We start from the raw sequence: 16099 nt of genomic DNA, 5'->3' as shown, positions 1-16099 counted from the left end.
AATCAACAGAATATACATTTTTTTCAGCACCACACCACACCTATTCCAAAATTGACCATATCCTTGGAAGTAAAGCTCTCCTCAATAAATGTAAAAGAACAGAAATTGTAACAAACTGTCTCTCAGATCACAGTGCAATCAAGCTAGAACTCAGGATTAAGAATCTCACTCAAAACCGCTCAACTACGTGGAAACTGAACAACCTGCTCCTGAATGACTACTGGGTACATAACGAAATGAAGGCAGAAATAAAGATGTTCTTTGAAACCAACGAGAACCAAGACACAACATACCAGAATCTCTGGGATGCATTCAAAGCAGTGTGTAGAGGGAAATTTATAGCACTAAATGCCCACAAGAGAAAGCAGGAAAGATCCAAAATTGACACCCTAACATCACAATTAAAAGAACTAGAAAAGCAAGAGCAAACACATTCAAAAGCTAGCAGAAGGCAAGAAATAACTAAAATCAGAGCAGAACTGAAGGAAATAGAGACACAAAAAACCCTTCAAAAAATCAATGAATCCAGGAGCTGGTTTTTTGAAAGGATCAACAAAATTGATAGACCGCTAGCAAGATTAATAAAGAAAAAAAGAGAGAAGAATCAAATAGATGCAATAAAAAATGATAAAGGGGATATCACCACCGATCCCACAGAAATACAAACTACCATCAGAGAATATTACAAACACCTCTATGCAAATAAACTAGAAAATCTAGAAGAAATGGATAAATTCCTCAACACATACACCCTCCCAAGACTAAACCAAGAAGAAGTTCAATCTCTGAATAGACCAATAACAGGAGCTGAAATTATGGCAATAATCAATAGCTTACCAACCAAAAAAAGTCCAGGACCAGATGGGTTCACAGCCGAATTCTACCAGAGGTACAAGGAGGAGCTGGTACCATTCCTTCTGAAACTATTCCAATCAATAGAAAAAGAGGGAATCCTCCCTAACTCATTTTATGAGGCCAGCATCATCCTGATACCAAAGCCTGGCAGAGACACAACAAAAAAAGAGAATTTTAGACCAATATCCTTGATGAACATTGATGCAAAAATCCTCAATAAAATACTGGCAAACAGAATCCAGCAGCACATCAAAAAGCTTATCCACCATGATCAAGTGGGCTTCATCCCTGGGATGCAAGGCTGGTTCAATATACGCAAATCAATAAATGTAATCCAGCATATAAACAGAACCAAAGACAAAAACCACATGATTATCTCAATAGATGCAGAAAAGGCCTTTGACAAAATTCAACAACCCTTCATGCTAAAAACTCTCAATAAATTAGGAATTGATGGGACGTATCTCAAAATAATAAGAGCTATTTATGACAAACCCACAGCCAATATCATACTGAATGGGCAAAAACTGAAAGCATTCCCTTTGAAAACTGGCACAAGACAGGGATGCCCTCTCTCGCCACTTCTATTCAACATAGTGTTGGAAGTTCTGGCCAGGGCAATTAGGCAGGAGAAGGAAATCAAGGGTATTCAATTAGGAAAAGAGGAAGTCAAATTGTCCCTGTTTGCAGATGACATGATAGTATATCTAGAAAACCCCATTGTCTCAGCCCAAAATCTCCTTAAGCTGATAAGCAACTTCAGCAAAGTCTCAGGATACAAAATCAATGTGCAAAAATCACAAGCATTCTTATACATCAATAACAGACAAACAGAGAGCCAAATCATGAGTGAACTCCCATTCACAATTGCTTCAAAGAGAATAAAATACCTAGGAATCCAACTTACAAGGGATGTGAAAGACCTCTTCAAGGAGAACTACAAACCACTGCTCAAGGAAATAAAAGAGGATACAAACAAATGGAAGAACATTCCATGCTCATGGGTAGGAAGAATCAATATCATGAAAATGGCCATCCTTCCCAAGGTAATTTACAGATTCAATGCCATCCCCATCAAGATACCAATGACTTTCTTCACAGAATTGGAAAAAACTACTTTAAAGTTCATATGGAACCAAAAAAGAGCCCGCATTGCCAAGTCAATCCTAAGCCAAAAGAACAAAGCTGGAGGCATCACGCTACCTGACTTCAAACTATACTACAAGGCTACAGTAACCAAAACAGCATGGTACTGGTACCAAAACAGAGATATAGATCAATGGAACAGAACAGAGCCGTCAGAAATAATGCCACATATCTACAACCATCTGATCTTTGACAAACCTGAGAAAAACAAGAAATGGGGAAAGGATTCCCTATTTAATAAATGGTGCTGGGAAAACTGGCTAGCCATATGTAGAAAGCTGAAACTGGATCCCTTCCTTACACCTTATACAAAAATCAATTCAAGATGGATTAAAGACTTAAATGTTAGACCTAAAACCATAAAAACCCTAGAAGAAAACCTAGGCAATACCATTCAGGACATAGGCATGGGCAAGGACTTCATGTCTAAAACACCAAAAGCAATGGCAACAAAAGCCAAAATTGACAAATGGGATCTAATTAAACTAAAGAGCTTCTGCACAGCAAAGGAAACTACCATCAGAGTGAACAGGCAACCTACAAAATGGGAGAAAATTTTCGCAACCTACTCATCTGACAAAGGGCTAATATCCAGAATCTACAATGAACTCCAACAAATTTACAAGAAAAAAACAAACAACCCCATCAAAAAGTGGGCGAAGGACATGAACAGACACTTCTCAAAAGAAGACATTTATGCAGCCAAAAGACACATGAAAAAATGCTCACCATCACTGGCCATCAGAGAAATGCAAATCAAAACCACAATGAGATACCATCTCACACCAGTTAGAATGGCGATCATTAAAAAGTCAGGAAACAACAGGTGCTGGAGAGGATGTGGAGAAATAGGAACACTTTTACACTGTTGGTGGGACTGTAAACTAGTTCAACCCTTGTGGAAGTCAGTGTGGCGATTCCTCAGGGATCTAGAACTAGAAATTCCATTCGACCCAGCCATCCCATTACTGGGTATATACCCAAAGGACTATAAATCATGCTGCTATAAAGACACATGCACACGTATGTTTATTGCCGCATTATTCACAATAGCAAAGACTTGGAACCAACCCAAATGTCCAACAATGATAGACTGGATTAAGAAAATGTGGCACATCTACACCATGGAATACTATGCAGCCATAAGAAATGATGAGTTCATGTCCTTTTTAGGGACATGGATGAAATTGGAAATCATCATTCTCAGTAAACTATCGCAAGAACAAAAAACCAAACACCGCATATTCTCACTCATAGGTGGGAATTGAACAATGAGAACACATGGACACAGGAAGGGGAACATCACACTTCAGGGACTGTTGTGGGTTGGGGGGAGGGGGGAGGGATAACATTGGGAGATATACCTAATGCTAGATGACGAGTTGGTGGGTGCAGTGCACCAGCATGGCACATGTATACATATTTAACTTACCTGCACATTGGGCACATGTACCATAAAACCTAAAGTATAATAATAATAATAATAATAATAATAATAATAATTACAATAAAAGAAAAAAAAAAAAAAAAAACAAAAAACAAAAACAAAAAAAAAAATAAGTAAAGTAGGTGTGAGTTTAGGCTTCTTTTAATGTTCTTTTTGTATTGCTCTCATGCGACTCTCCATAGCAATGTATTCTTTGACAGTGGTAGTGGGGAGGGGTTGAGAGTTGCAAGAATTTTGGAATGGAAGGTGAACCTATTGAAAATTTATAGTTAAATTGATCTTTGGCAATGTATGTTTCACAAAGTGCTAATCACACTTTGGTTTTAGAATATAAGCTAAACTTTTTAAAGATGTTAGACATTGAATAGTAAAATACATTCATGTGCCACATAATGATGTTTCAGTCAATGACTGCATATACGACAAGATCCCATAATATTGTGTGTCTATACCACAGAGCCTAAGTGTGTAGTAGGTTAGTTGACGCGATGACAAGTGAATTTCTCAGAATGTATCCCCATTGTTAAGCAGTGCATGACTGTGGATCAATTTATCTTATATTTAATTTTCTGAGGTAGTTTTGGGCACACTGTAGAGTCTATTGAAACGTGAAATAAACATTAAAAATACATGTGTAGATGTCTGAAAATGTGCCTTTCTGTTATGTCAGTAGCCCTAGAACAATTCTATTTCAGAGGGACTTAAAACAAGAAACAGATTGTGTGGTTTAAATCTGAAGAATAGCTGAACTTGTCCAGTCAGCTGTAATTTGTCTCAAGGTTAGATCTGGAGAAGTGAATGCTGTTCTTAGCAGCTATCCAGTAATTACCTGTTTCTGACAAAGAAAGTGTGGAGCCATCCAAGTACTTCTTGCATCCCTGTATGGAGGGTAATAGGTGGTTGAAAGTCCCAGAAAGGGTAACCTCTCAAATCAAAGAAAATTCAGCAAGGGTTTGTAAAGGAAAGGGGAGAAGAGTTGGACATATGCAGATTGCTGATCTCTTAAAGGAAGTGTGATCCCCAATAAGAGGAGGGCTTTTTTTTTTTTTTTTTTTTCTTTTTTGGCTAAACTTCCTTCTTGAAGTGTTATCTGCCTCCTTTTTCCTTGATCTTCCTTGTACCCTTTACTTAAAATCACATGTTATTGGTGACTCTTTTTCAGAACTGATGTCTATCATTGGTACCAATTGTGACAATACATACCTTCCTTCAAGTTGGGGCACACCCTAGTCTCTCTTTCCCTTATGTTAATTTATTTTTCTGTTCTCCATAGCCTTCTCCATCAGTCATCTTGGGAAAACTTTATAAGTGAATGACTAAAAATACAAGTTTCAAAGGCAGATTCTCAGAATTCTTGATACATGACAGAGTTTTCATTCATCTAAATAGAAATAAAGACAATTTGCTGAAAATTTCAAGTTGTTTCAAAAAATTACACTTATTTATATCTTTTACTCTTTATTCAAGTGTCCTTTCATGAAATTATAATGATAGTAGTTGGAAGTTTTGTTTATATTTGGTTTTAATACTCTCGTGGCAAAACAAAATGTTGGCAACCATTATTACTCAAAATTTTTAGAAATTTTTATTGATCTTTGAAATTATTTAAGTGAAATTCCTTTGGAAAATTTTGCACATAGTGACCTACTAACCACTGGAGCAAAAGTATGTAAATCTACTTGCTTAATTTGTTCTTTAGGAAAGACCACACACATAATTTAAATGAAACATGATTGTCTTTTATTACACTCCAAATGTGGGTCATATGTAATGCAGCAAAGTAGAACTTGACTAGGTCATCCTTATGTGGTGTGGTGGCTATAATTCTCTTATTGGTCACATGAAGGGGTGTGGCTTGCAGGAATTTTAACCTTATAAAGACAACCCTAGAAAGAGCTAAATGTTTGGGGATTTAGTTTCATATTTGGGTTATGTTGTAACCATTTTCTTTTTCTTGTTTTACTAGGCTTTCTTCATTTCTTTGTCTGGGTTTTTAATTTCACTGATAGGTTTATAAGCTTTACTACTATATGTGGGTGGGTAAGAGTTTCCTATTAAAAAGCAGGCAGGCAATGATACAACTTAAATGGTTTTTCCAGCCATTTAATAAAAGGTTTTACTTGGAAAAAAATAGTAAATGTGAAGATAAAAAGTGATCTCCCTACATTTTCTACATTGTAAGCACAATTTTTTGTTTCGATTTTCTAAAAATTAAGATGACTAGAAGTGAGGTGTTAATTTAAAAATTAAAAATTTGAAAGATCATTTTTACTGGTGAGAGACTTCAAAAATTCATTTTAAATATGCATGAACATTTTTTCACAGTATTTGAGTATATTTGGTCAGATTATTTTTACATTACTTACATTACAGTATCTTAACTGTTAAATAATTGCAAATTTCTCTTAGAAACACACATTTCCAGGTTTAAAAACTTTCAACAGACTTTCAGAAGATAATTGCACAGCATATTTATTTTTATAGTGATTTAGTGTAATGATTATGAACATCATTTGGGAAATAAATTAGCTTTAGTGAATTTTACTGTAAATTTTTTATTTAGGGCACATACCTTAATAATTTAATTGTGAAAGCTATGCATTTGCCTTTAATTGCAGCTTTTAGCATGCTTTACTTTAAATGTGCCAAATCTCTAATTTTTTTTTTCTTTAGATATGATACAGTTGAAGGCATGTAAGGTGGGGGTTTTTAATACTTAAATTTTGAATTTAAAAGATTTTTTTTTCTTCGAGATGGATTCCTGCTCTGTCACCCAGGCTGGAGTACAGTGGCACGATTTTGGCTCACTGCAACCTCTGCCTCCTGGGTTCAAGCAATTCTCCTGCCTCAGCCTCCCAAGTAGCTGGAATTACAGGCGTGCGCCACCATGCCCGGCTAATTTTTATATTTGTAGTAGAGATGGAGTTTCACCATATTGGCCACGCTGGTCTCAAACTCCTGACTTTGTGATCTGCCCGCCTTGGCCTCCCAAACTGCTAGAATTACAGGTGTGAACCGCTGTGCCCGGCCTAAAAGAAGATTTGAAACATCATTGCATGTTTTATCCGCAGTCTCTTATTTTCCCCCCTAGAGTTATTTAAATAATAATTTTGGTGGCAAAATTACTTGCTGTTTCCCAAGGATAAAGTAAGATAAACATTTTATAGATGAGTTGTATAAGTAGGAATAGATATTTCTCTCTGATTTCTAATTTAATATATTTACAATCATAATTATATTGTTGGAAGTTGCTTACATACACATATTCAGTTACTTAAGGTTAGCAATTAAAAAATTGTTTTTAGATTATTTCTTTTTTAGAGACTAAAAAAGATTTTTGGGGTGTTAGGGGACAGTGGGAATTATAGACTCTTTGAAAATCTAACAAAAGCTTTGGACCCTTTCACCGGAAGAATGCTGGCAAACACAAACACACATTTGGTATGCTGTTTCAGGGCAGTCACTGACACTGTGTGTGCTCAAGAGATCAGAGGCAACTGTATTAAAAACACCTGCCATTAATATGAGGAATATATTATTAAGAAGCATCTCAACTTTTAACAAAAAAAAAATGATATTTACACTTGAAAATGTTTTTCAGCCGACTCCACTTTTAAAATGCAGGTTCTTGTTCTAAGTTAATATGTCTGGTTAGTTTCATTTTCAGAACTTTTGATTCATTGTTTAATTGGAAAAATATGTGTCAGGTTAGCATGTAGAAGTAAGTTTTCTTTTAGTGAAGAAATATCCTTGAGTTAAATAACATTTTATTCTAATTTTATGCAATTGCAAAAACAGATCATCTTAATTCATAGCATTATATCACATCTTTGTTCTTGCCTTTTTGTTAAGAAAAACTGGTAGCCAATATTCTGTCCTTTTTGTTTTGTTTCTAACATTTTCTATCTAGCTCTCTTGCCTGCTTCCCTGTTAGAAAATTGCTGTGATGGTCAGAAATATTTAGCCTAATAAGGAGAAAAGTCACCATAATAAGAGTGTGTCAAATCAAGGTTAAAATGACTAGCCTTAAAGTTATGGGTGAAATCCAAGGTCTGGTTTTTGTTTTTAAGCCATGAGTTAATTTTTTAAAAAAAATTTGGTGTATTACAATAAAATTTACCCATTTAAAATATAAAACTCAATCAGTGGTCAAAGCCTGTTTTTATGGAGGCAAAACAAGCATGCTTTATTAACAAAGTCAAAGGACCTATCTCTTTAGTATGTCCCAGGGTATTGAATAATTTTCAGAGATTCTCAAAGCAAAGAGCCCACTTTCTGCTCCTGGGCTGAAAGCACTAGGTACTTTGGCATTCTCTTGTGTCTCTGTGTAAGTATATTAGCCTTAACATAAAGCCCACCTGTAAATATATCTCAGTGTGAAAATTTTGAACACAATTCGACAAAGAGATTTGAGTCCATGGACTTTAACATCAACAAAGTGAACATTTTTTTTTTTAATTTAACTGTGCTTATGTCTTTTTTTGGGCATTTAAAAATAATTATTAACAAAATATTTGCTCCTGATTATCTCTAAAGTATGTGTGTATGTTTTAAATCACTGTGAACATCTTTAAAACTTAAGACAGTAAAATATTTGAGTTAAGTAGAATGAATTTTCAAGAGCATTGAAGTTATCATAAGGGGCCTAGAAATATTCTATATGCCTAAATAGTGCTCTAGGTATTGACTAGTAGTTGTTTCCAACGTATCAGTTCAGTTACCAAAATAAATAATAATTTTTGTGTTGTTAGTAGCTGTCTTAGAAGAGATTGTAACACTAGAAATTCTGGTAAAACTAAAAATATTCTACATATGTTAACTTCATTTCTCATTTTCTATTTTTCATGTTAAAATGTTTAAAGAACAAAATTAAATTATTTTCTTCTAATGTTTTATTCCGTGAATGTATTTTGGGAATTTTTTTCCCATTTTCCTTCTACAGTTTATTTGGTATGTCATCCTTAGATTTGATATGCAGTAGGTTTAGAGAACATCTTTGTTTTTTAGATTTTTTTCATAATCAAGTTTTATATATGAAATATGGAAAGAAGTTCTAGGTTATAAATATATTAATAATGACATATATAGCATCTCATTTGTTTTCATCAGCTGTTTCATAGTTCTGTATTATAATTTTTATTCACAGACATTTAATGATTACCCTTAATATTCGTGACAGGAGCCCTCTGGCACAAATGGAAGAAGAAAGAAGGGAGCATGTAGCTAAAATGAAGAAAATGGAGATGGAGATGGAGCAGGTGTTTGAGATGAAGGTCAAAGAAAAAGTTCAAAAACTGAAGGACTCTGAAGCTGAGGTAATCAGTCTAATATTCCATCTCTTAGCAGACATTGGGTTCCTTTTTTAAGTAGTATCTTCAGTAAAATTTATAGATAATATAATCTTTTTATACATATTTTTTCAAAGTTAATACCCTAGTGTAACAAAACGGAGAAATTTCTAGAAGCAAGCACTGTGTTTATAATAAAATAATATATACTTCAATTTGTAAGTGCTTGGACATAGTATATTAGGTAGGACAGTGTAATAGAATACTTACAATGAATTATTAAAGTTATAATGAACAAGTTTGAGTTGTGAAAAATAAAATTACAAACCATTCCATACAGGTGGCATAAGAACACTAAAGATGAGAATTTGGGGGTGGGTTTATGCACAAAAACTAGTGTTAGGATAATAATAATTGACCATACTTATTTGTGTATGAGTGAAAAAGAGGGAAATAACCTTTATTGAACTAAAGACATGACTGGATAAATTCCACACAATTAAAGGAGAGAAAATTAGGGAATGTGATATTTTTGTCATGTTCGGGCCTTCTTTATTTATAATGTAGTGTCAAGGTAGTTCGTAGTGTTACAACATTGGGCAGGGTAATGACAAAACATCCCAGAAGACATATCTACTGTCTTGAAACCCTTCTAGATGTTGAGTTATACATGTAGTTTCTATTAATCAAAAAGACCTTGGAGACATTTCCTTCAATAGGTGGCAAGAAAGAAAAGATGGAGAAAAAGATAAACTGAACATAAAAATCCATAGAGCAGTTAGTTTGATAGATGTCTGAGAATAGCAGGAAAAAAACTATGAGTAATCCCAAAATAACAGTGGTTTCAGTATGAAGTTTTCTCCACATAAATTTGTTATAATTAAAAATTATAAAATAGGCTGGGCATGGTGGCTCATGCCTGTAACACCAGCACTTTGGGAGGCTGAGGCATGCAGATCACTTGAGTTCAGAAGTTTGAGACTAGCCTGGCCAACATGGTGAAACCTCATCTCTATTAAAAATACAAAAATTAGCTGGATGTGGTGGTGAGTGCCTGTAATCCCAGCTACTTGGGAGGCTGAGGCTGGAGAATCGCTTGAACCTGGGAGGCAGAGGTTGCACTGAGCCGAGATCACGTCACTGCACTCCAGCCTGGGCGACAGATCAAGACTTTGCCTCAAAAAACAAACAAACAAAAAGCCCTATAAAATAATAAATTATTTCAAAATACGTGAGATGAGGTCCAGGTGTGGTGGCTCACATCTGTAATCCCAGCAGTTCGGGAGGCCCAAGAAGAAGGATTGCTTGAGTCCAGGAGTTTGAGACCAGCCTGGGCAACATGGCAAGACCCAATCTCTACAAAAAATTTTTTAAAATAGTTGGGCATGATGGCCTGCACCTATGGTCCCAACTACTCAGAAGGCTGAGGCAGGAAGATTACTTGAGCCTGGGAGATCGAGGCTGTAGTGAGCCATGATTGTGCCACTGCATCCCAGCCTGGGCGACAGAGCTAGACCTTGTCTCAAAATTATATACATATATATATATGGATGACAGTAATATAAAATACTTTTAAAACAATCTTTAATGATAAAATTTAGTAAGATCCCTGTTTTATGTGGCTTCACTAATATATTTGTATCTAAGTGTATTAAAAAGAGATTCAGATCTCTCTTGTTATATTCTTACAGTTGATCTCATTGCTTTTGTAATTACCGCATAAAATACGGAAACATTTTTTGACTAAAGGCATAACAAAAGTACTCTAATCCATTGAGTAAATAGAATGCACGGAATGAGAAAGTATTAAATAATTTCGAGGAAATGTTTTTATTCCACATCATTTCTCTTACATTATTGGGCTTCTCTTGTAATTTCTTATTAAAATCTTTCACTGTTGTTATATTTGTTGTGAGTTTAATTTAGCAGGGGTATGGAATAATTCCTCCTGGTTTGAGACTGCTGAGCACTACAGGACTAGCATCCCTGGCACTGCCACTAAATGCTAATAGCAGTGACCTCCTATCATAGGGCAAACCAAAATGTGCATGCATACACACCCCCAATCAAGAGTCACTGTCTTAGCTATTGCTATTTTATTATAAATGAATAATTAAAGTTCTTAACATGACATTTTGGAGATTAATTTATCAGCCTGTTGTTAAATATATGCATTGAATCTCTACCTCTTCGGTAATTCATATATAATCTGAAAAATCTATATCTAAAAGGGGAAAAAAACAGGAATAATCAAGAGTCTACTACATTATCTCCACACTTAGATTCCATTGAGAATCTAAAAGTAGTTTAACTTATATTTGAGGCAGGTGTATTTTAGGACATGTTGCTAAGAGTAAATATTACAAACAAGTAATTGTGAACCTGTAGCCAAGGAACCCTTTGGGAATTTTAATGATTACTGTGAATGGTGAAGATAATTTTGAAGAACTATTCTTTGAAGGATGGAATGTTAACATTTCAAGGACCTGTGAAGAGCTCTGGGCCAAGGTTCCCACCAGATACTCTAAGCCATTAGAGAATTAGGCATGCTTATTCTAGATTCTTTGTCTTTTATGAAACCACATCTAGAGTGTATTTACCAACATCCCTGTGATAATGAGTTTGCAAATCATCATGTATATGATAAATGATATATATTATGTAGATATACATGTGAATACATAAATAGGTAAAGAAACCCTTTTAGCCTTGTTTAATACAGTCTCTCCTTAAATCCATTATGCTGGAAATACTTGTTTGGGGCACAGCTAGCAGCACAGTACATCAGCCACAGCACCAAGCATCTTTCATTTATTGTGTTGTCTAGTGCACACCACAGCCCTACAAGGTAGATATTATTGCCCATCTCTCCTTTATAAGAAGAAGGATAAATTAACTTAGTATGCCAGCATTTGAACCCAGTTAATTTTTAAGTTAAGCTAGATAGGTCCACAGTCCTGTTTTTCACAATTTCAGAATGGAAAAAACTCTGAAAACTGCAAAACCTAACATGAACTAAGTTTTAGTCCTACATATTGTGAATATTTATATATTTTACTGAAACAAATAAAAAGTAATGTGTTTGATTATACTTGTTGACCCAGATAGCCCAGGAGGTATTTTATAAATATAGTATATACTCCTTTCTAAGCGGTGTTGTCGTTTTAATAACTGAAAAATGTTGAACTTCAAAAGGCATCTGACCCCATGGGTTTCTTGAGTGAGATTGTGACCTATACCTTTATCTACATGCAGTTAACACAAAAGATAATTACTTATATGTAACATAAATTAAGTTAAAGAATGATGAACACTGTAAGCCTACCACCTGGCTTAAAAAAATAGAATGTTATCAACTCATTTGAAGACCGTACCTGTCCCCTATTGTATCCCTCTCTCTCATTCCCAGAGGTAACTACTGTTCTGACTTGTGTATATGTGACTCTCTTCATTTAAAAAAAATAACTAGAGACATTTTCTTATGTTCCTACTTTCTGACATTACTTAGTAACTTGTTTGCTGTCAGGAAGATTTCACCTCAGATTTGACTCATGTTTGCTTAAGTGTGTCTTAGGTGATTTTGTTTTGTAGAAATTGCATGAAATAATTGAAATAGGAATAAATATGAAGTCACTTCGGACTTGTAAAAAAATTGTATGCAAAATTATAATATACAATATGTATATAATATATAATATATATAATAGTTATATATTAACATTATGTTAATGTTAACTCACCAGTGTAGTAAAATCTATAACAGAACATAATTCCTGGATAACTGAAGGTTTTAAATAGTCCTTGGGTATTTGGCATAGAAGGATTTAATCTGATTTTTAAAATTTGTTGACTTTTTTTTTTTTCAGAAATGGATTGACTTGCACCTAAATGAAATTATTTATCTAATGATCTCTTGGACTTAAAGCACTTTGTTTCTGCAGTTACTTTGCATGAGTGTTTACTACCTCTCAGTCAGCATTCTTTACAGTATTAATACACAGAGGAGGAAGGACCGTCTGCATTAGAATCACTGTAACTTGTTGCAAATCCACATTTCCAGACTTAACACCCAGATATTCTAATTCAATACGTCTGAGTGAGGTCCAGGATTCTATATTTTTAACAAACATCCCAGGTGATTTGCATAAAGACCAATGTCTGAGAACCACTGCTTACAGGAATCAGAGTACTTTGCTGGCATCTTTGAGCTCTTAGGGTCCTAAACTACCTGCTTTCTTTTCACTTGTCTTAGCTTTCTAAACTTGGAATTAGGAGGCTTATTCAAGTCCTGGTTCTTCCACTTTCGGCTAGCAATCTTGGGCAAGTCACTTAAATTCTGCAACTGTTTCCTCATCTGTACAATGAGAACAGTGATGTCTTCACTGCCCAGCCTCCAACATATTTGTGATTAAAGAAAAACGAGATAAGATAGTAATTTTCCATTATAAAGTACTCCACAATGTTAAGTTTGTTGCTTTTTTTTTTTTTTCCTGTTTCCCAAGATTATTGTCTTGGGTCACTGGCCTTTTGGGTGGTCCTAAATGAGGAGGAGTCCTTGACAGTGCTTTCCAGGTAGTACTCTGAATTTACAACAGGGCTATTCAAATAGTGCTCATACTCCTTATCATTAGGGTATCTGGATGAAACATACTTCTGCTTCTGATTTCTTAGTTTTGTTTTATATATTGTGCTGTGATTTAGCTCCAGCGGCGCCATGAGCAAATGAAAAAGAATTTGGAAGCACAGCACAAAGAATTGGAGGAAAAACGTCGTCAGTTTGAGGATGAGAAAGCAAACTGGGAAGCTCAACAACGTATTTTAGAACAACAGAACTCTTCGAGGTAACTAATAGCAGATTACTAAGAAATGTGTCTATTAATGTTTTAAAGAATTGTTTTCCTACTTATTTAAAAAACATTAGAATAACACTTAAAAAGTCATCACCCCTTATCATGCATTCCAAACATAATGGTTTTCATAGATAAATATTTTTATATGGATGGATACAGTCTATGTCCATTAGCAGTATTTTTTCAGTACATCTTTCATGACTTAATCTTCATAATTATGATTTAGCAACTTCATAACATTCTCCCCAGTTAACTCACCTTAATTGGATTTCTTACCTCCTCCCCTCAATTGTTGGACATAAGGGTTGTTTTCAATTTTTGGCACACAAAGGGAACATTCTTCAAAATCTATTACATATTTAGGGGTACGTTTTAACTGTGTTGAATTATGTTTTTACGATAAAATTCTTAAGACAAAATGTTAGATATTTAATTTCCAATACAGCTAATCAATTACTTTCTCTTAATTTATTCAAAATTCAATAATATTTGTACCTTGGTTTTCTTTTCCTTAATAGTTTCATTTAAAACTGAAAAGTGGCATTCCTATAAGGATTATATAGTTTATCCTCGTTACTAAACATTTTCAGATTTGACATATGTTCTGCTACACTACCCTACTGTTAACATTTTCCCCAAAGAAGAGGAAAATAGGTTTGTAAAAGCAATTGCACTTCAAAATGCAAATGACAGTGAGGGAAAAGAACACCCTGTTTGACGCCAGTTGATAACTTCTTAGTTTGTGCTGTTTCATTTGGGAAGAATTGTTCTTGTATATTAAAATGGGGTTTTGCCATATTTTTTTACTGCTTATCCTGGAGTTTTGTCAAATATTTGATTGCCTAAGAAAATGCTATTATAGATTAATGTTGTCTTAGCTGTTTACGTCTAAATCTTTTAATATTTTCAATGAAAAAGTAGTATCTGAAAATCCCAACATTGTTGTAATTGGGTTAGCTGTTGTTATCATGTTGTCTATCATGTTTATAAAATGGTTATTCATCTTGTTTACTTTTCTTTCATCCTTTAGAACCTTGGAAAAGAACAAGAAGAAAGGGAAGATCTTTTAAACTCTCTATTGACCACCAGTTACATATTAGTTGCCAATATGCCAGCTTGGACATCAGTGTTTGTTGGATCCGTTTGACCAATTTGCACCAGTTTTATCCACAATGATGGATTTAACAGCATGACAAAAATTATTTTTTTTTTTGTTCTTGATGGAGATTAAGATGCCTTGAATTGTCTAGGGTGTTCTGTACTTAGAAAGTAAGAGCTCTAAGTACCTTTCCTACATTTTCTTTTTTTATTAAACAGATATCTTCAGTTTAATGCAAGAGAACATTTTACTGTTGTACAATCATGTTCTGGTGGTTTGATTGTTTACAGGATATTCCAAAATAAAAGGACTCTGGAAGATTTTCATTGAGGATAAATTGCCATAATATGATGCAAACTATGCTTCTCTATGATAATTATAATACAAAGGTTCCATTCAATGCAGCATATACAATAATGTAATTTAGTCTAACACAGTTGACCCTATTTTTTGACACTTCCATTGTTTAAAAATACACATGGAAAAAAAAAACCCCTATATGCTTACAGTGCACCTAGAGCTTTTTTATAACAACCTCTTTTTGTTTGTTTGTTTTGGATTCTTTAAATATATATTATTCTCATTTAGTGCCCTCTTAGCCAGAATCTCATTACTGCTTCATTTTTGTAATAACATTTAATTTAGATATTTTCCATATATTGGCACTGCTAAAATAGAATATAGCATCTTTCATATGGTAGGAACCAACAAGGAAACTTTCCTTTAACTCCCTTTTTACACTTTATGGTAAGTAGCAGGGGGGAAAATGCATTTATAGATCATTTCTAGGCAAAATTGTTAAGCTAATGACCAACCTGTTTCTACCTATATGCAGTCTGTTTATTTTACTAGAAATGGGAATCATGGCCTCTTGAAGAGAAAAAAGTCACCATTCTGCATTTAGCTGTATTCATATATTGCATTTCTGTATTTTTTGTTTGTATTGTAAAAAATTCACATAATAAACGATGTTGTGATGTAATAGTGTGTGGGGTCTTAGATATCCTACAGTTGATGTACAAGAGTAGAGTATGTTTGGGAAGAAACTTTTCAGCTTGAGTTTGCCTCCTCTACGATGATATCTTTTATATGCTTGTCTTATTTAGAATGCATATGTGCTGATTTTCTAATTTAAGAGATACCATATCTCTCTATTCATTTCTATCTCTCATTTGTATGCTTATTTTTCTGAGAACAATTTTTTTTTTTTTTTTTTTCCAGACAAGGTCTTGCTTCACTGCCCAGGCTGGAGTGCAGTGGCACAAACACAACTCGACTGCAGCCTCAACCCTCTGGGCTCAAGCAGTCCTCCTGCCTCAGCCCCCTGAGTATCTGGGATTGCAGGCGTGCACCATCACGCCTGGCTAATTTTTGTATTTTTTGCAGCCTCCCAAAGTTCTGGGATTACAAGCAT

General features: G+C 34.5%; 1 protein-coding gene across 2 annotated transcripts in view; it reads left to right on the top strand.

Moving 5' to 3' along the window:
* SEPTIN7 (septin 7) overlaps nt 1–15667 on the top strand; it is a 111670-nt gene extending 96003 nt beyond the window's left edge. For both annotated transcript variants that reach the window (XM_054496663.2, XM_054496662.2), the window contains exons 11-13: nt 8628–8763; nt 13438–13577; nt 14617–15667. In XM_054496663.2, coding sequence (XP_054352638.1) covers nt 8628–8763; nt 13438–13577; nt 14617–14656 — 316 coding nt within the window. In that variant the 3' untranslated portion in view covers nt 14657–15667. The remainder of the gene's footprint in view (nt 1–8627; nt 8764–13437; nt 13578–14616) is intronic.
* Nucleotides 15668–16099: the final 432 nt, after the last annotated feature.

The sequence above is a fragment of the Pongo pygmaeus genome, chromosome 6, assembly GCF_028885625.2.
Source record: "Pongo pygmaeus isolate AG05252 chromosome 6, NHGRI_mPonPyg2-v2.0_pri, whole genome shotgun sequence".
Lineage (NCBI taxonomy): Eukaryota > Metazoa > Chordata > Mammalia > Primates > Hominidae > Pongo > Pongo pygmaeus.
Note: the sequence above shows the minus strand (reverse complement) of the source record. Positions and strands in the feature narration are given on the sequence as shown.